The sequence below is a fragment of the Mucor mucedo genome (assembly GCF_025094135.1).
Source record: "Mucor mucedo strain NRRL 3635 chromosome Unknown EV154scaffold_47, whole genome shotgun sequence".
Taxonomy (NCBI): Eukaryota; Fungi; Mucoromycota; class Mucoromycetes; order Mucorales; family Mucoraceae; genus Mucor; species Mucor mucedo.
The window spans coordinates 195,232-213,864 of record NW_026252331.1 but is presented as its reverse complement, the minus strand read 5'-3'; the positions used below and the strand labels follow the sequence as shown (position 1 = coordinate 213,864).

Here is an 18,633-nt window from a genome sequence, read left to right as displayed (position 1 = left end):
CAAAAAAAAAGAAAGACTTTTTCTTTTTCTTTTTTCTTTCTTTCTTTCAGAACAATTATCTTTTAATTTTTGCTGTTTCTAGATAATTATGTCTATACCTACAATGACACACGTAACACCGTTTGTTACGTATGGGAAACCTACAAAAGTGAAACTGGTGTTATTAGGTAAGCTTTTTGAGATACGTGTGACACAAGAACGAACCTAAAAAAAGAAAATGTGTTATGCTTTAATCAAGGTGAATCTGCGGTTGGTAAATCCAGCCTAGTATTAAGATTTGTTCATAAGCATTATACTGAGAATCGCAACGCAACGATAGGAGGTAAAACGATATGAAGGCACACACGGGGTTTCTATATTATTTATATTGTTTTCTCAGCGGCATTTTTAAGCCAAAAATGTCAACTGGAAGATCGAGTGATTAAATTCGAGATATGGGACACAGCAGGTCAAGAGAGATTCCATTCATTAGCTCCCATGTATTATCGTAACGCTCAATCAGCAATTGTTGTTTATGATTTAACACAATATGTATATGCATTCCCTACTACCCCTGCTTATGTGTGTGTCTAACTAACATCTCGATAATTATTTAGGCTTCCTATGACAGAGCGAAACAATGGGTGCAAGAATTGCATAAACAAGCAGGTCAAAATATCGTGATTGCACTAGTAGGTAATAAATTGGATTTGGCAGAGAGTAGACAGGTATCCACTGAAGAAGCTACAAACTATGCTGCTTCGCATAATTTATTATTCCATGAAACAAGTGCCAAAGATGCCATTCATGTAGATGACTTATTTAAATCCATTGGTAATACCATTTTTTTTTTTTATGTACACGAAAATTACTCATGTGTATTACTTGTAGGCCGTCGTATACCATTATCGCCAGTTCATGTTATAGAGGAAGTGCCCAAAATTGCTCCTATTGATCTAAACCAAGCCATTGACAAAAAGAGCAAGGCCTGTGCTTGTTGAGATACGTCACACAAACACACACATAGTTTTTTCCATATCTTTTTATTCCCCATTCATTCTTTTTTTTTTTTCTTTTCACTCTTCAATGTTTCAACAATTTAAAAATATATTCCCTAATGCTTCTCTACGTTCAATAACTGAGTCTGTTGGGTAAAACACATCTCCTTCCCCTTCTTTATCCTCTCCACCCAATGTTAAAAAAAAAGTGTCCTTGTGTAGACTTCCCGAAACAGAATGGAACAGAGGTGTTGAAAGGTAATTTTTTAAAGAACATGAACAACTTTGCTTGACTAAAACTGTTTTATCAGATTAGAAGCCCTCAAGACAGAATTTCAAAACTTGAACTCGATATTCGTCACTCGTCAAGATTCCAAGTAAAAGCTTGTCTGCCATTATAAATTAGAGTGAGGTTTGCTCACCTTTTATTATTCATGTTAGCACTAATAGTGAAACACCCTCAGAAACGACACCAGAAGCTTGTTCTATCACAGAGCTTGAAGCCACCGGCAAACTCATCCACAATTTACAAAATGGTTGGAATACCATACACAGCAATGCTCAATCCAATATCCATAAAGCAAAGGTAAGTCATTCACAAAGCCTTTCTCTTTTTCTTCTTCTTTCTTGCTTAACACATCGTGACTTGATAGACAGCAGATACTCTACTTAGACAACTCCAATCAACAGCCGAGATGCACGATACTGTGTGTGAACACATGGAGAATACACCATCCATCTTGCAAGCAATGCAAACCGACATGGTAGCCATTGAAAGCTCCGCTACTCAACTTTTGAAAGTCCTGCTTAAATTAGAACAGCAAATAGACGACATCTCCCTCGATTATGAGCGACAAGAGTTTCAAGCTTGGAAGGAAGCACAGGACCGTGCACTCGAAGGGGAGATGCAGCAAAAGAGACAGTTACTGCAACAAAAAGAGAGCCAATTAAAGCGCGAGTTTGAAGAATATGACAGGATCCAGAAACAGACAAAGCTCGAGTTGTACGAAGCGAATTTCAATGCTGAATTAGAGGATTATAAACGACGAAGAGAGACACAGGTTTCTTCACTCTATGCGCGTAAGATAAAGCACTGTCAGTTAAAATATATACATATACTAAACAAGGGGTTTTTTATATATGTATGAATAGAACATACAACGGAAACTGTGACAAGCTCATTAGATGGACTACAATTAGACGATAAAGGAAAAGATCTCGACAACTTTTTAGGGTCAGAGAAACCTAAGAAAAAGAAAAAGAAAAAGAAGACAAAGCCTATTGATTCGAGTGATGAAGAAGATGAAAGGCGAGTAGAGATTTTACAGGACGAAGACTACCAAGACTTTTAAATTTTTAGAAATAAATGGGGTTTTTATTTTGTTTATCGATTTTCCCAAAAGTGCATAAGCGTGCGATATTGAATTTCTTCACGTGTTAGCGATGGTGATAGGTATAACAAGCTGAAATAGTGCGCTTTGGCTGTTTCGGCAAGGGAAGTACATACGTTACTCGTGGTTGGGATAGAAAAGCATTGTCTCGTCAGTACGCCCAGCTCGGGGTAATATGTTGGGTTTGCTATTTTCCAGAAATTAATCAGAGCAAAGTTGTATCTTTTTGAAAATAAGAGCGACAGCATTGATGTGGGCATACATCCTATTGATCAAATGATTAAGTTTCTTTACTTATTGCGCTTTTTTTATTATTGTTGTTTACCTGTAGAATAAGTAGATTTATGGGTTTGAAGAAGGAAGCGTTGAATCTCTTGAAATTCTTGCATGTTATACTTCGGTTCAGTCGATACCACTTCGGGAGGCCCTTCATAGCCCAACTCACTATTTTCTACTAGTGCAAGCTTCCAGTTATTCCTAATATCTAATTAGCCCTCTGATCCTGCCTGTTCGTCCTATTTCTTTAACGTACCCTATATCTCGCTTCAATCTCTTATTCGGCGAAATATTGTCCTCCTTGCCTCTCTTAAGTGATACAGCTATTGTGTTTAACTCCGTCAACACATCTAGCATCTCTGAGGAAAGCTTTTGAATTACAGATGAAATATGGTCTTCATGCTGGAACGTTTTAAGCAATTCGATTACACTTGAATTATCCGGTTTCAAGTACTGTTGTTCTCGTCCTTTAAAGATATTGTACACAAAAGTATCCAAGAGTAACGCCTTGTAGAATGGATTGAAAGGGTTCGTCTGCATCAAAGTACGGTGGTATCGGCGTAAAAGTAAGTACATGGTATGGAGTTTGATTAGCATTTTACGATCACAGCTATTCCTGCCATAACAATTGTTGTGGAATAAGTCTTTAACATCCTTGCAACCATAACAACGTGCTACTTGATAGATACAGTCCATGATTTCATTACATATTATTAGCGTTTTATTGGCTGTGGGGTATTTGTATTCCCTATATTTTAAATGGGTTTAATATTTTTTTTTTTTTTTTTTTTTTTTTTTTTTGGAAAATAAGAATACAGGTGAATGATAAAACTTACAAAGCGTTGTCCAACCAGCTTAGTGAATCATCCAGGTTAGTTACCAAATGAAGGGTCCGCAAAATCTTGGTCATCTCATCCAGAGTCAATTTTTTCAGATTTGATGATCGACTTACTCGAGCAATTTCCTCCATAACAGGTGGAAATTCTGTCAAGAAATCCACAGGTTTTCTACAATTCTGATTGTACTCTTTTATACGTGGAATAGAATCTGGTGATAATACATTGGGACCGACTTCACTACAATAATAAAAATACTTTTTCAGTAGTTATACTTTCCCATCAAATTATTTATAACTTACTTGATGTATTTCAATGTGTTGCAGATTATGGATAAGGGTTCGAAATCTTTTTCGAAATCAAGGAGTAGACATTCTTTTATAGAAAGCAAAATTTGGTCAAGACATGGTAAGAATGCCGGTTTATCACTTGGACTTTCTTCTTGCTTTACAAACTTGTCGAGAAAATCGGCATCAGACAATGTAACTGTATAGGGTATATAATCGATTTCCAAACGTTGTATTGTTTCAAGAAACGTTGTTCTTATCCTTGCCTCGTGATCTATTATAGCATCGTCAGTAATACGTCTATTTTGCTTTTAATCAACACATTTACCAGTATTGGAATTAGGATCACGATCCAGTGAGTTTATCGAAAGAATTTGATCCTTTAATTCCCACGACTCATTCATATAAAAAACTGTGACAATCATCACCGTGTGTTTGGCATCATGGAACGAATGACACACATGGATCGAGTAAGCAACATGTCCCTTATCAATTAAGATCTGCTTGATGCGTTTTTGTTCCGCTTCAAATCGCTGATAGATCAATTTACGTGTGACCTCAACCGAAGGTACTATAACAGTCTGTTCATCCGATCCTTGTAGCTCCCTCACCAGCTTATTAAACGCTGGATTTTCCACTACCGTACTAGGCAATCCCGTCGATAAAATCATGTCCACTATCTTGTCTGTCATGCCTTGATCTAATTTTCGTTATTAGCATCTTTGTCAATGTTTTTTTTTTTCATTTATTATTTTACCGTCTTCAGACTCTCGTAAATCCATTGCATTTTTCAAGGTAAGTTGATGCACGAAGCTCAAATGTTGAATCAGCACTGCTCGGTTTAAAAAGGTATGTTTGCATCCATCGGCACGGTTTCTGCTGACATTACAATAATACCGTTTTTTCATAAAAAAAGCATACCCCAATTGAAAAGGCCAAATACCATCGCATGGTTGGGCAGGTAATGTACTCTGTGCCTCTGTGCCCGGCATAATATTCGCAGTAACAGCAGGAGCAGAACTTTCTTTACTTTCAGGTGAAGCTCGATCTCTCTCAATTGAGACACTATTTTCACGATCGTCTATTTTGGTAGTAGTAGGAATGGGTGTAACTGAAGCTTCCGGTGAAGCATATGATTGCCTTCCAGCTAATAACTTTGTATGGATGTTTTTTTGGTTTATCTTTTTGTCCGATACTTCTTTGGACGAGTTCATAAAGTGATGACCCAGGACTTTGTTAGAATCTCTGTCAGCTACTGTCATGTATTGTCCTGAATTCTCAAAGTAGGATTTATGGAGGAAGTTCGATAGAGCAGTCTCGTTCGAAAGGTGCTCTGCAACTTGGTGTAAAGAGACCCTCATTTGTTCGCCTGGTTGTTGGCCATATGGCACACCTGGATTATGTGGTGGAATCCCATTCGATTCATCAATGAACCTATACACAGCCGGTTGATGTTGTGGAGGGACCCTGTGTCCATGTTGCTGATGTTGTTGATATTGTTGCTGCTGATGTTTTTGTTGCTGATGTTGTTGTTGCTGATGTTGTTGCTGCTGGTATTGTTGTTGTTGATGTTGATGATGTTGTTGTTGTTGTTGTTGTTGTTGTTGTTGTTGTTGTTGTTGTTGTTGTTGTTGTTGTTGTTGTTGTTGTTGTTGTTGCTGGCGCTGGTTTTGCTGCGTCAAGTGCTTTTGCGTCTGATACTGTTCTTGCTGCGGGTGGTATTGCTGCTGTTGTTGTTGTTTTTGCTGCCACTGACCTGCTTGTGAATGATTCTGGCGAGCAAACGTTTCATGAGAATAAGTTTGTAATTCAGCCGTGTTGGTATGTTGTAGACGGTGCATGGCCGATATTGTTTGGGGTTGGGAATCAGGCATATAGCCTCGTTTATAAAGATCAATGTTTTGAATGATTGGTAAAACTTGTTGCTGCGATGAATAACTCTGGAAAGACTCTTGTGGTGATGGAGTTTGTAGAGAAGTCTGTTGTGGTGAAACTTGACGGCCTTGAGATTGTCCAAAACTTAGTTTTGGCAAACTTATCGTGGTAGACTGTGGTGGTGAAGTTTGCATAACAGCTTGTGGTGGTGATTTTCGCATGACAACTTGTGGTGGTGAAGCTTGCATTACAACTTGTGGCGGTGGAGTTTGCGTAACAGTCTGTGGTGGTGGAGTTGGCATGGCAGTTTGTGGTGGTAAAGTTTGCGTCACAACTGGTGGTGATAAAGCATGTATAACAAATCGTGGTGTTGAAATTACTATACTGGCTTGTGGTGGTGGAGCTTTTATAGCAGCTTCTTGTAGCGGCGGAGCTTTTACAACAGCCTCTTGTGGCGGAGAAGCTTTTACAGCAGCCTCTTGTGGTAGTTTTTGAATAGTATCAGAAGAAGTCGGAGTTCCTGAATCAATTGTTTTGGGAGAATTTGAATGGATTTGTTTTTCAACTTCTTGAGCTTTCGTACTAAGTGTACTAAGGGTACTAGTCTTATCTTGTTGTTGTGAAGCTGGGATAGTTGTAGTAGCTTGCAGCGGTGATTGGTGTGCAGACAAAGACGCCTGTGGATCGGAAGGCTTCTCATGTACGGGGATAACGTTTTCATCTTTAGCAGACAAATTAAGCCGTTCTTTCTGTTGCTTCAATAATTCCATGGTGGCCTCAAAGGAGTTTGTAAGAGCTTCCTCATTGGTTAGTTTAGGTTGCACAGTAGAGGTTGACACTTTATCAGTGGAATCTTTACTGTTATTATGCTGCAATGGCGGGGTGACGGATTTGTCTTTCTTTGGTAATTGGTATTGAAACTTCAGATTATGGATAGATGTAAGATGTAACACCAAACTGTCCAGATCACCAAAGGAAGGTTCACATCTTTTGCTGGGATTAAATTGACAAAAGAAAGTGTTGGAATTTGATATGCAGTGTTTTTTCAAAATATTGCTATCAGCATCCGATAAAAAGCCTGGAGGTAAATCTAGTCCATCAAATTCTTCATCATCACTACTTACAGAGAAATCCATACTGACATTATCTGAGCAGACAACGAGTAATCGATCTGCAGCCAAAGCAGCTGCACTGACAGCTGCTACGGTGCTTGTAGAAGGAGGTGTGGTTGCCGAATTACTGCTAAAATACTGTTCGCCTTCACTATTGTCATTGTCGCTACCATTGTTGACAATAGACTTTAGGTATGAATCAAGACATTTCGCCAGCTCTTCAAAAGTATGTAAGGATTCTAACGGAGCAGTTGCTGGTGGCGGTGGTACTTGCTCTTCTGGCTCCGAATCACTACTGGAGTCATTTACAATGACTTTAGGAACTCGCCTTTTTGACTTGGGCATGTCGCTACAGAGAAAAAAAATGTAGGGAAAAAGAAGGGGGTTTTATTTTTATTTTTTTGACGCTTTTACTACACGTCACTTTGCTGTGACAAAAATAAATAAAAAAAAACTTTTTTTTACTCTGTTGTATTGTATCAAAATGTCGAAAAGGTTATTCTCTCAAGTGGCAAATAATGAAGAGGATTCAAAAGCAGCGATCCCGCTCAGTAAAATGCAACCGGACCTTGTTAATGGCATTCCTCTTTCAGGCGAAGATTACTTGCTTGTTGTTCGGTAAAACGAGCTAAAACTAAATAGTCATTCGTTAAACCTATGTTGACACACTTCTTTCTTTTTTTTTATAAGTCAGCAAGCAAAGCAATGTGCCAAAACTGTTGTGGCACCACCTCCCAAAGTAATCAAAAAAGTTCAGTTACCAGCTCACTTTCAGTTCTTTACGGAACAAGATAATAAAGAGGATCATGCGTCTGATCACTGGAGGAAAGGATATGCGGATCCTTTCAAATCCTACCAAAAGGTAAATTCATATATCCCACTGCTAAACCTTATTAAATGAAAAAAATAAAGCATATGCAAGCGACCAAGCCCAAACAAACGCATAAAGAAATCACAGCAATGAATGAAGCATTCATCTTGCTTTATTCTAATCCCGACCAAAAACTCATTATACCTACATTCTCCCAGGTACGCTCTTATTGTACATATACACTATGGTAACTCTAAATAGACATCATTATTTTCTATACATATAGCATTCTATATTAAGGCTACTTGAATACCATATCAATTGGCTCAAAACAAAAGATAACACGGACGAACAGGTACACCGCTTTTATTTTTATTTTTATTTATCTATCTTTACTGATACATTTGTAGTTTCCTTGTATATTCCAATTACTTGTATACCTGGATCCTGTGTTAACATCGAAAAACATGTCAGTCCTGAGAGACTTGTCAAGAGAATGCATACGTTTAAGATCTGATTCTACTTCTAAAGCGCCATTGAATATCATCATTTCCATTATTTCTGATGCCTTTGGTCAATCTGACCTCATTTGAATAAATGGTGTATTGTACAAACTAAGAAAAACCCGATTCCGGAAAAATAGATTGGATTCTGTTTGTTTTATGCAGAGAAATTCATGACTTTGTTTTTGATTAAATCTACTGTGATTGCATAAGCAAACGAGCCCGCCTTATAAATCAAGGGGTAATAAGGGAATTATAAACAGAAGGACCCTTCTTCTTATTAGTAAGACAACTGTTGGAATTTATAAGCCGATGCAATGAGGGGTGGATCTGATGAATCATCATTTTAGGAGAAACATCATTTTTATAAATACACCAAGACACAATTTATCAATTTTTGTTTTTTCTTCTTCTTCTTTTCTTATCTACTCATCATGATGAAAATCTTTCTTTTATTCCTGTGCTTACTATGGACACTTGTGTCTTCAGAAATTGTACCCACACCACACTACAGAACTCCAAAAAACATTGCATTTTCCTCACACGGAGGTGGCAGTAGTCATCACATATGGGTCATGGAAATTCTGAAGGAAATGAATCACCGAGGACACAACGTTTCGTTTTTTTCACGGGTAATTAATATAACATTAGAATAACACCCCCTTTCATTTCTTTTACTAATATTGCATCATCAAGGGCGATCAACTTCGCTTTGCAAACGGCTATCCGGTCAAGACACGTCAAGTGGGCGGCACAACAGATTTCTTACGCCATCCTTTAATCCTTGATCTTTTATCTACTCATCCAGATCATACAGTCATTTCTATGGGTGCTATGGAAGCCTGCATGATGAATTACCCCACAGGTAACTAGATGATTCTTTTTTTTTGTATAGAAATTCATGCTCGTCTTTCATCGATCTAGAATTCTTTGAGCTTCAGAATTTGTTTCAGTCGGAAAAAATCGATTTAGTCATATGTGACTCTTTTGCTATCAGCTGCATTGACACTGCCATAGTTTCCAAGATACCTGTCATGATCACATCTACCTTTGGTTTATTTGCAGGTACATAAGAAATGCATTTATAGCGTAAAAACTCCTTTTCTTATACAAGGAAATGTAACATTATAGATGACGATGCTACCTATATAAACAATAAGCTTTACAGTGAAGCAAGTCCTACAACACAAGATGAATCCATGTGGGCAAGGATTTACCGCGATTACATTAGTGTTCCACGCATTATGCGCACGCTTTCAAAACGTCTTGCCCACGTCCATGCCTTTCAACGCCAGCTGGGTCTCACACCGACATTTGATGCATCCACTGACCGGTACAACCACGTTCCTAAAATGGTCAATAATGTATTTGGTATCGAAGTTGCTCGAAGACATAGTCCCTTAGTGCATATGATTGGTCCCATTATCAAGGCCTCTTATCCGTCGTTGGATGCTATCTCTTCCGAATTTTTAAACCGACATAAAAAAGTGGCTTATATAGCCTTTGGTCAGCATGCAAGTCCCAGTGATAAAGACGTCAAGATGCTTATGCAAACCCTATTGAGATTGTTAGATGAAGGTCACATTGATGGTATCTTATGGGCTCGCTTAGATGTTCAACAGTTGCCACCATCTATGGAAATTTCTTCACATCCAGACATACTCTTAATGGACTGGGCTCCTCAATTTGCTATTCTGGAACATCCATCTACGGCTTTTTTCCTCACGCATGGTGGTGTAGGCTCACTTCATGAAGCCTTATTTAATGCTGTACGTTTATTTGTCTACCCATTTTTTGGTGATCAACCTACCAATGCTCGTGCCATTGAGCGTGTTGGTGTAGGCAAATACATGGACCTTTCAAACCCGACCTTCGACGATTCGTTTTACAAGACATTTTATCAAAAATTAGCTCAAGTAGCATCAGACCCGAACCATACACTCCAGACGAACGTAGATAGATATAGTGCCTATGTACAAGTAGCTGCATCCAATGCCGTAAAAAGAAGCGCAGATTTAATGGAAGAAAGTCTATTTGCGAGTGATGATCAGGGAAGGCTTTACTATCGTAATGATGTAGGATATGAAATTCATTGGTTGAAGAGAAATAATTTGGATGTTTATGCTGTCTTTGCTGTGCTGGCCATGGCGCTGTATAAGCTGGTTAATCTGGGCTTGCTTGAATGGAAACGACATTTTTTGACGGGCCAGAAAGTAAAGGTCACATAAAAATAAATTTATTAATAAATATACATCATGATCTGTTTTTGTTCCGATGAGTTTTTTTAGTGCCCATAACCAAATAAAAATGAGGGTGCGACCTTGATTTGACGGTTACAATAATTTATGAAGCCAAAGAGATTACTAACAGAAACTTATTTACATACTCTCTTCGGTCATAATTCGGTTTCGTTTAAGCTTTCTCTTAACCAGATCCCCCGAATTTAGTGGGTCAACCTTTCCAGATTAATATCACTTGGAGGAACCTTCAGGTTTTAAAAGGTTTATTGACGAACTACATATTTTTTTTTTCTGACTCAGGAAATTAGGTTCAGGCTTTTTATTTTCGTCCAATATTATTTTAGTGTCTCGAAAATATGATGTAAGGCCCATCAAAGCATGACATAATTTATTGGTTTCTTTTTCCTGTAAACTATCCAATATTATTATGCCTGTCCTTTCACATAGACAAAGTCTTATCAAAGCCACAAAAGAAATGCTGGCTTTCTGCATTACCAAGCATGAACAATTACATGAGTCCAACACTGTACATTCCAACGAATTCTTTTGGTCAAAACAGAATATTGATATCCTCGCGGCTTACTACCTAATCTTGACAAACCAAAGGTATAGTGTCAAGAAAACCTGGAGTACACGTCTTCATACCGGAACATTTCTTGACTTGCTACAGAAAGGCAAAGACGCTGTATTTATAAGCAAAATTCGAATGAGTAAAGACGCATTCAAGGAAGCTGTCAAAGTGTTTGGTGACTATAAAGAGTTCAAAAACTTTTCAAAAGAGAAAGTCGAGCTCCATTTTTTAATAACTTTTTATCGCTTGGGAAGTAAAGGAAGCGCTGCTTCAACTATGCAGGCTTCTGATTACTTTGGCGTTTCTGGTACAGTAAACAAATATGTGAAACTGCTCACTTTTTTTTTATCAGGTTACTGACATGCATTAAGTATAGATGGTACAGTAATCAATTACACAAAAAGAACAATCAGGGCAATCTTAGCCAAGGAAAACCAGTATGTTTACTGGCCAAACATGCAAGAACGGCAATATATTGCAGAAAAGATTAGCGAGAAAAGCCCTTTCCGTTCTTGTGTTGGATTTGTGGATGGCACGTTCATTAAATTGGAGCAGGTCCCAAGTTTCGAAAAGAATAGCTTTCAATCGTATGAAGGCGCATACGGTATCGCTACTGTGCTCGTATGTGACCACCAATGCAGAATTCGCTTCTGTGGCACGGGGGCTCCTGGAGCTATTCACGATGATAGCCTCTATCAAGAGTTTCGTCTGGCGAAATACCCTGAACGTCATTTCTCTTCTGGTGAGTATATCTTGGCTGATAGTGCATATAAGGCCTCTCCCACCGTTATTCCTTGCTACAAGACTGACTCGATCCAGGCTACAAGAGAAGAAATTGAGAGGTTTAATATAGAGGTCAACAAAACTCGGGTTCCAATTGAACATTGTAATGGAATCCTGAAAGGAAAATTCCAAAGTTTGCAGGACCTTCGAATTAGAATCAATAGCAGCGCATCGATAACTGAGGCAGGAATTTGGGTCCGGGCTTGCTGTGTCATGCATGATTTTCTTCTAGACGATTCAGTTGACATTGACGAGTACCAAGAAAGTTGTAGACAAGAAACTTCAGGCTACCCGGAAGACCAATCAAGGGACGATTCCACATCAAATTCTAGACGAAATCAACTAAAAAATGATTTGTCAAGAAACAATGCTTCAAACCAATAAACGTAGTTATTAATAATATAATCCTCGATGAAAATAACGAAGGAGTCAGCTGATTGAAGAAATTCGTATTGCAGAATACAAAAATGAGTTGGTCATTAGTAAAAGTGAGAATTAAGAGAGACTCCTTGAGCTCGAATTCAACGTGCTTTTATTATGACTAGCTATAAGTAACTTGCTGCTTAGGATTTTAAGAGCCAAAAACATCTAAAGACACAACTTTTGTAACTGTATCACTGTCTATCTTGCGAAAACATGTCATTAGAAACAAGCTCGTATGCTTCAACAATAAAGTCTTGACTGTTTTCATACGCCACTTTATTGAGGGTAAGGCCATTTGACGTAGAACTATTCACATTACAAAAGTCACCAGTAGCCCCAGCATCAGTCCTCTTTTATCGGCTGTTGTTGTCTAATAATTTAATCCCACCTTGTAGCATTAACGCCACACTATTCCCATTTTGGAGAAGACGAACGGACCACCTTGACTGATATGACGAAGCACTAAACCTTCCTTATCAAACATTGTAATAAAGCTTCATTTTAGCCTATATGGTATTAATTACGCGCTACACATGCACACGCATAATTGAATAAATTGTACACATTTATGGTCGACCCATAGGTACCGAAAAAAAAAAGAGACGTGGCAATCCCAAGCATAGTAGGAATTACTTTAATGGGGCTTGTTTTTAGTATGGTTGGTAAAATGAGGTATGTATTATACAAAAAAGAAAGTGATTCTCTCAGTTCCAAACATGATCACTATAAATATCATACTGATTAACTGGACCAATTACGAGAAGGTGGAAGCTATCTGGTCCAAAAATGTGAGAAAGGTGCGTACAAAACCTTTAGTATAAAAGACTAGACTTATGTACTTTATCCACCTAATGCTAACCGTCTGTAATAAAAGAAGCCTACAAAAAAACCTTACTCCAGAAGAAGAATAGTCAGAGCCAACATAACTATTTTCTATCTTAAAATGAGTCTGGCCACTTACAACATGTTAGGCCGTAGAACCTGCTAGTCCTATATCCCACAAGTTGTGTATGTGAGGCTGGGAAGCAATTGTTGTACTATACATCAAAATAAACTATGACCACCTCCGGGTGCAATTGATTCCCATCAACGACCTTTAATTACAGAAGAAACCCCCAGGATTACCAAAGAAGAGGAAACAAGACAGAGCTTGCTTTAAATAATCTTTTGAGCTCCCACTGAAGTAGACATTGTCTGAGCCAATCACATTGAAGTGCAGTAATTTTTCATGCAAACACTTCAGATAAAAAAAAGCATGTTGTGGGTTTTTTTTAAATATATATTTAGGCGGGCTATCTCATCTTACAGTATTGTTAATGTTAGAATCCGGTGCCAACACATTGGATAAAATGAATCGACACGAGGAATTTAAAACCACTACTTTGTCATGGACAATGCGTTCATTGTAAGCTGTTGTATTATTTATTTGTTGATGCAAATGTTGCATGTAAACTGTGCGTGCGCAAGGTGACACAAGATAGCTTAACTGCTGACTTGCATGAAAAGTCAAAAAGATTTATTATAGCATGAATTTTTTTGAAATAAAATACAGGCCTTTGCCTCCCAAGATAAACCAACCGCTTTGTGATCTATTATGTATTTGAATGTAAGCCCCAAGCTTATAAAATTACTGCCAAAAAGCTTTTGATTCTCATCTTTTAGTTGATTCTCATCTTTTAGATGATTCTCATCTTTTAGTTGATTCTCATCTTTTAGTTGATTCTCATCTTTTAGATGATTCTCATCTTTTGGTTGATTCTCATCTTTTAGTTGATTCTCATCTTTTAGTTGATTCTGATCTTTAAATTGATTTATATATTATTAGCTTTATTTGTCTACTGTTTTGTGTGAACTTTTAACAGACTCGGATCCAGTTTTTATCATTTCCAGAAATGGACTCGTATTGCACCATTATATATTCCTGGATTTGTCTTGCCAAAAAGTACATATCATATTTTCATGCATTATGCGTGTTTCAAATTTAAAATAGTTTCTTTTTAATTTATCAACACTTGAGATAAACAGTGCGGACGGAAACGCCCGTCCAATTGAAATATTTGTTAATTGATCAACTTCCATGAGATTCTGTAAAAAATGACTAATCATTTTAGATTGTTTTCATTTCATATATAAACAAAGTTCCAGAATCCAACTTCCTCCTCCCTTTTTTTTTTCCTTCAATTTTTAAAATTTTCTAGCAATCTACAATGCAATCTCTGGTAAGTTCGTATCTATCAAGTTTAATAGTATAAGGTATTCATGTCTTTTACCAGTTACTACCTTGGCTTATGGGTGGTATAACCCAGCACAGATGAGACTTTCGTGTCCCTCTAGAATATGGTAAGTGTATGGTTCATCATTTTTATTATCGTTTATTAACAACGCTTTCTTTCTTTTTTTATTTTTAAGGGCTTCTTCTTGTTGGGTTTGCCTTATGGCTACATTATCCCCGGCTCTCCATGGCCGGGGGGGGGGCGACGCCACCTCAAGTAAGTTCGTGTCTGTCAGGTTTATAGTCTTCAATATTAATGTCTTTTTACCAGACAGTTTTTCTTCTTTCGGCTCCGGCTGAAAAAAGGCAATCCGGCCGTTTCGCTGTTGTCCGTTTGGACTGTGGTAAGTGTATGATTCATTATTTTTATTTTTGTTAATTAACACTGTCTTTCTTTATTTTTAGGGGCTTCTTTTTGTTGGGGTTTCCTTATGGTGGGCTCCGCCTTTCCTCCTTCGTGGAGGAAAGGTTTAAAAATGGGTAAGTAATCCTCAACATAGTTCGTGTCTGTATTCAATATTAATGTCTTTTACCAGACTGTACGTCCTATGGTTTTCCTCTTCGTTGCCGGAGGGTTACACCCCTCCGGTCAACCACTACGAGGGTGGGGTTTTGTAAGTGTATGATTCATCGTTTCTATTATTGTCTATTAACAGCGCGTCTTTTTTAGTTTTGCGTCGTTTCCTTATCGGCGGGGGGGGGGGTTCTTCTTCTGCCGCTCCAGCCGCTCCTCCTCCTCGTCCCGCATCTCCGGGCTCTGCGGGTTCTTTTGTTTCGCTCGCTTCTCTCCCTCCCTTCCTTCGCTTCCGCCTCCTCCTCCCCCCGAACCTTCCTCCGGCCCTTCCTCTCCTCTCTCCGACCTGACACTGGCCAGTCCCCCTCCCACACCCTAATAAACGCTTTCCTTTCAATAAAAAACCTCTTTTGTTTCTTATCTTTTAAAGTAAAAAATTATATGTCCAAAATACTTTTGTCAGAGTAAAAATATTTATCAGAGCAACACTAATAGCGTATTTTATAATACGACCAAATAGATAAATTATGTAGACTATATTATAGTTGCAGATCTTTTAACACGCCCTTGGTAGTAGTAATATTTGTTTCTTTATTTGAATCATAGACCTAATTAAAAACTTCTATAGGTTTTGGAAGGTAAAATCTGGTATGTATTTTAATAGGTCTGGCTAATTTGGGCATGAGTCATAAAAAAAAATAACATGATTTCTCCAACTCCTTTACTGATATCCTTCTTTTTATATATTTGTATATGGAGACGGAGTCTCTGTGAAATAGTCACAATTGTGTTTTTGGGTTTTCTATTTTAAAGTTGGTGTTATAATTACAGTATATACTCAAGTTTGAAATTTAGAAAAAATAAAAGCAGTTTTAGCGGAAGCCTGAGCACCAGAAGGTCTTACCACTGAAGGGAGTATAAGTTGTCCTCAGAGAATATGGGAGGGGGAGAATGAGGGATGCCAGATTGAAGAAGTGCTTCATGTTGAGATTTTAAAATCTTTTTGGACGCGAGGGAGAGAGTGGAAGCAGTATTGAAAGGAGTGTCGTTAAAGACAAAAGCCCAATGGCCCAAACAACTTGATTAGAGAGTAGCAGAAAGAGCGAGAAGGCTAGATTCAGAAAGAAGTGGCATATTGGGCAGGAGGGTACAAAAAGTATGAAGCTAACACGCAAGATATCGGTCGACAAAGTGATGGAGGATAGAGAGATGTAGTAATCCCAGATATATTGCCAAACGGGCAGTTTGAAAGGACACTCAAACAAAAAATGATCAAGAGTTTCGGATGGATGTGAACATAATTGACAAACTGGTGTTGGGAAGTACGCTGACATAAATCTATGCAGAACAGATCTATGAGGAATTTTCTTATGAATATACCAATGCCAGACATTGCGGCAAGAATGTGATTAGGGGAGATTCCAAAATTTAAACCAATCCGTGGCTAGAGTGGGTGCAAATGGAGGGAAAAGAGAAGGATGGATAGGTGAGGCAGAACACCATTGACGGTAAATCTTCCAGGTTAACACGTCATGTAGAAAACCGGGAGGAGAAACAAACTGTAATACAAGTAGGAATAGTGTGATATCCACTACCCAGTGATCTAGAACAGGAGTATATCTGAAGACACGAAAAGAAGGGATAAACGAGCGAACAAAGAAGGACAGATGTGTAAGCTCGTCATTGGTCACCAAACGGAGGATTTGTCGAGATAAGGACGGGTAGATCGCGAAATCTGTTAAATGTTTAGGCCGTAAACAGTTTTCATTAGCTGAGTCAAGAGCATTAGATACGTAATTAGGCCATGATACCATAGATCGACGCAAAGTGGACAGCTGCGAATTAATTGTAATGAAAGTCATTGGAAGTTCTAAACAAGTAGCAGCGCTGATAACAACATCCGTGTCTGATTTAGGTAATCGATCAATGGCTTGGAAAAGTAGATATAGAGATCCAACAATGTTTTTGGCAGCAGGCGAACGAAATTGAGGGAATAGAAAATAAAACCTATGGTCAAGACCCTGAGGAGCGGTTGGAAATTGATTATCAGTTACAGATGTGGAGATTGGAGAGTAAAAAGAAGTCTATCAATCGAGGCAGTACAAAAGACTTAACATGTGGAGTAACAGAAGCAAATGTATCAGTTAGTGAAGACATGAGATTTTGTAGCTAACGCAGTTGTAATATTGATTTTTGTAAGACGGGATCAAATACACCTAAACCACCACAAGAGCGAACTGAACAGGATGATGCAAAGCTGATCTTAGGAAATATACGAAAGTTGATAAATTTCGAGATCACGGATTGCATAGACTTGATAAAGTACATTGGGACTGAGACCACGGAGGACATGCCAGAGTTTACTGAGTACCAGAGAGTTTAAGACCGTAGCTCTCGCCCCGAACAAATAAACCACGATGTTGGTGAATTTGGCAGGCTTTAGAAACCTTGTTCAAAATACCGTCAAGAAACAAGTTACGATGAGAAGTTGAGGTGTATAATGGAAAACCCTAATACACAACCGGGGCGGGGGATTGACAATCATGCCAGCTGGTGGTGTTGTAAGACAGTAATGCTGAACGCCAAAAACGAATTGTAGATAGAAGAAGCTCCATATGATGAGACAGCTCCAGTTTTATGAAAGTTGACTTTGGCGGTGGATGCACGTGCATAGAGAGACAGATGGGTTTGTAGGTGGGTCAGTTCACTAGTATCATTCAAAAGGCAGATAATATCGTCAGCATACGCAGGTAATTTGACCGGATCTAATGATGGATTGGTGACAGGAGAAGGTAATCTATACCCCCATTTTTCGGGAATCAAGTTGGATTTTACGAAGTAGAGGTCCAAAGGTTAAATTGAACAAAATAGGACTAAAAGGTTCACCTTGCTTTAAACCACGTCTTTGAGGAATACATTGTGACAAGAAACCATTTACGTTAATTTGTAAGTCAGTACTAAAGAAGAGACGATCAATATAATCTACCAAAGTGAGAGGGTATCCAAATCGGAGAAGTACGGCACGAAAGTAATCCGGATGGACACGATCATAAGCTTTTTCTTGATCCAAAAGTAAACCTATACCAGAAGATGAGGATATGCGAGCTTGTTCCATAACTAGCTTCATGAGGAGACCATTATCTGCGATGAAGCGACCTCTAACAAAACCCGTTTAGTAAGGATTGATAAGTTTGGAGGCCGTGATAATCATTCGGCTGCTAAGAATACGAGTGAAGACTTTAGCATCCGTATTGATCAAGGAGATTGGACGCCAATTTTTCAAAGTGTCAAAAGGCGGTCTTTTGGGTAGCAGAGTAACGCAAGAGAGCAGCCACGAGGGGGGAATATCAGCGAAACATAGAGCATTGTTGAGATACACCACTGTCTCGGTGACCATATTAATGAGGAAGACCAGTGAATGTAATCTTTCGAATATCGGGCCGAAGATAACAACGAGGGATAAGCTGAAAAGGAATCAGCGAAGGAAGGTAGAACAAAATTGGGATTTTCGACAAATTGTTTGTGCAAGAAGGGAGATACAGTAACTACTGCGTAAATATGACCATACTCCATGAGGAGTTGGTTAGCAGCTGCCCATAGATGCAAGTTACGCTTACCATATGCTTGAAATTCCTTCAAGAAAAGTTTCTTTTGGTCACTGACATTTGTAATGTCTATGAGAATAGAGTTTGTCACTGTGGCCTTGAGAAATGGGCGAGTGACTTTGCTCAAAGCAAGGTCAGTTGAAGACGAATTCTCGGT

General features: G+C 38.4%; 7 protein-coding genes across 7 annotated transcripts; 5 read left to right on the top strand and 2 right to left on the bottom strand.

Annotated features, from left to right (window-relative positions):
• Positions 1–19: 19 nt before the first annotated feature.
• Positions 20–1,060, top strand: EV154DRAFT_509567 (ras family-domain-containing protein). The gene is made up of 5 exons (XM_051601616.1): positions 20–167; positions 239–322; positions 380–531; positions 597–813; positions 871–1,060. The coding sequence occupies exons 1-5, from the start codon at positions 89–91 to the stop codon at positions 978–980; spliced, it is 642 nt and encodes a 213-aa protein (XP_051457505.1). The 5' UTR covers positions 20–88; the 3' UTR covers positions 981–1,060.
• Positions 673–2,548, top strand: EV154DRAFT_232176 (uncharacterized protein). Its single transcript, XM_051594506.1, has 7 exons — positions 673–813; positions 871–1,130; positions 1,200–1,235; positions 1,289–1,354; positions 1,428–1,563; positions 1,631–2,057; positions 2,130–2,548. The coding sequence occupies exons 2-7, from the start codon at positions 1,066–1,068 to the stop codon at positions 2,327–2,329; spliced, it is 930 nt and encodes a 309-aa protein (XP_051457504.1). The 5' UTR covers positions 673–813; positions 871–1,065; the 3' UTR covers positions 2,330–2,548.
• Positions 2,324–5,398, bottom strand: EV154DRAFT_509554 (uncharacterized protein). Its single transcript, XM_051601615.1, has 7 exons — positions 4,525–5,398; positions 4,096–4,467; positions 3,783–4,041; positions 3,481–3,720; positions 2,901–3,392; positions 2,694–2,845; positions 2,324–2,633 (listed from the first exon to the last, which is right to left on the bottom strand). The coding sequence occupies exons 1-7, from the start codon at positions 5,126–5,128 to the stop codon at positions 2,362–2,364; spliced, it is 2,391 nt and encodes a 796-aa protein (XP_051457503.1). The 5' UTR covers positions 5,129–5,398; the 3' UTR covers positions 2,324–2,361.
• A 1,766-nt stretch (positions 5,399–7,164) lies between these two features.
• EV154DRAFT_509551 (survival motor neuron interacting protein 1-domain-containing protein) lies at positions 7,165–8,217 on the top strand. Its single transcript, XM_051601614.1, has 5 exons — positions 7,165–7,372; positions 7,445–7,616; positions 7,667–7,783; positions 7,852–7,920; positions 7,976–8,217. Exons 1-5 carry the CDS (start codon positions 7,239–7,241, stop codon positions 8,156–8,158), a joined length of 675 nt encoding a protein of 224 aa, XP_051457502.1. The 5' UTR covers positions 7,165–7,238; the 3' UTR covers positions 8,159–8,217.
• A 285-nt stretch (positions 8,218–8,502) lies between these two features.
• EV154DRAFT_551833 (uncharacterized protein) lies at positions 8,503–10,296 on the top strand (the record flags this gene model as incomplete). Its single annotated transcript, XM_051605007.1, has 4 exons — positions 8,503–8,700; positions 8,765–8,933; positions 8,993–9,133; positions 9,200–10,296. 4 exons carry the CDS (start codon positions 8,503–8,505, stop codon positions 10,294–10,296), a joined length of 1,605 nt encoding a protein of 534 aa, XP_051457501.1.
• Positions 10,297–13,591: 3,295 nt separating this feature from the next.
• EV154DRAFT_481603 (uncharacterized protein) lies at positions 13,592–14,033 on the bottom strand (the record flags this gene model as incomplete). The annotated part of the gene is made up of 2 exons (XM_051598406.1): positions 13,592–13,884; positions 13,946–14,033. The coding sequence occupies 2 exons, from the start codon at positions 14,031–14,033 to the stop codon at positions 13,592–13,594; spliced, it is 381 nt and encodes a 126-aa protein (XP_051457500.1).
• A 230-nt stretch (positions 14,034–14,263) lies between these two features.
• Positions 14,264–15,308, top strand: EV154DRAFT_509546 (uncharacterized protein). The gene is made up of 7 exons (XM_051601613.1): positions 14,264–14,304; positions 14,359–14,425; positions 14,495–14,574; positions 14,629–14,701; positions 14,763–14,837; positions 14,894–14,971; positions 15,028–15,308. Exons 3-7 carry the CDS (start codon positions 14,545–14,547, stop codon positions 15,219–15,221), a joined length of 450 nt encoding a protein of 149 aa, XP_051457499.1. The 5' UTR covers positions 14,264–14,304; positions 14,359–14,425; positions 14,495–14,544; the 3' UTR covers positions 15,222–15,308.
• Positions 15,309–18,633: the final 3,325 nt, after the last annotated feature.

Coding starts and splice junctions, on each gene's coding strand:
- EV154DRAFT_509567 (XM_051601616.1), top strand. CDS start 89: ATGTCTATACCTACAATGACACACGTAACACCGTTTGTTACGTATGGG. Junction 168..238: donor AGTGAAACTGGTGTTATTAG/GTAAGCTTTTTG, acceptor GCTTTAATCAAG/GTGAATCTGCGGTTGGTAAA. Junction 323..379: donor TCGCAACGCAACGATAGGAG/GTAAAACGATAT, acceptor TTGTTTTCTCAG/CGGCATTTTTAAGCCAAAAA.
- EV154DRAFT_232176 (XM_051594506.1), top strand. CDS start 1,066: ATGTTTCAACAATTTAAAAATATATTCCCTAATGCTTCTCTACGTTCA. Junction 1,355..1,427: donor GTCACTCGTCAAGATTCCAA/GTAAAAGCTTGT, acceptor TAGCACTAATAG/TGAAACACCCTCAGAAACGA. Junction 2,058..2,129: donor GGTTTCTTCACTCTATGCGC/GTAAGATAAAGC, acceptor ATGTATGAATAG/AACATACAACGGAAACTGTG.
- EV154DRAFT_509554 (XM_051601615.1), bottom strand. CDS start 5,128: ATGAGGGTCTCTTTACACCAAGTTGCAGAGCACCTTTCGAACGAGACT. Junction 4,042..4,095: donor TGATCCTAATTCCAATACTG/GTAAATGTGTTG, acceptor ATGCTATAATAG/ATCACGAGGCAAGGATAAGA. Junction 3,721..3,782: donor AACACATTGAAATACATCAA/GTAAGTTATAAA, acceptor TTATTATTGTAG/TGAAGTCGGTCCCAATGTAT.
- EV154DRAFT_509551 (XM_051601614.1), top strand. CDS start 7,239: ATGTCGAAAAGGTTATTCTCTCAAGTGGCAAATAATGAAGAGGATTCA. Junction 7,373..7,444: donor GATTACTTGCTTGTTGTTCG/GTAAAACGAGCT, acceptor TTTTTTTATAAG/TCAGCAAGCAAAGCAATGTG. Junction 7,784..7,851: donor TTATACCTACATTCTCCCAG/GTACGCTCTTAT, acceptor CTATACATATAG/CATTCTATATTAAGGCTACT.
- EV154DRAFT_509546 (XM_051601613.1), top strand. CDS start 14,545: ATGGCCGGGGGGGGGGCGACGCCACCTCAA. Junction 14,838..14,893: donor GAGGAAAGGTTTAAAAATGG/GTAAGTAATCCT, acceptor GTCTTTTACCAG/ACTGTACGTCCTATGGTTTT. Junction 14,972..15,027: donor CACTACGAGGGTGGGGTTTT/GTAAGTGTATGA, acceptor CGTCTTTTTTAG/TTTTGCGTCGTTTCCTTATC.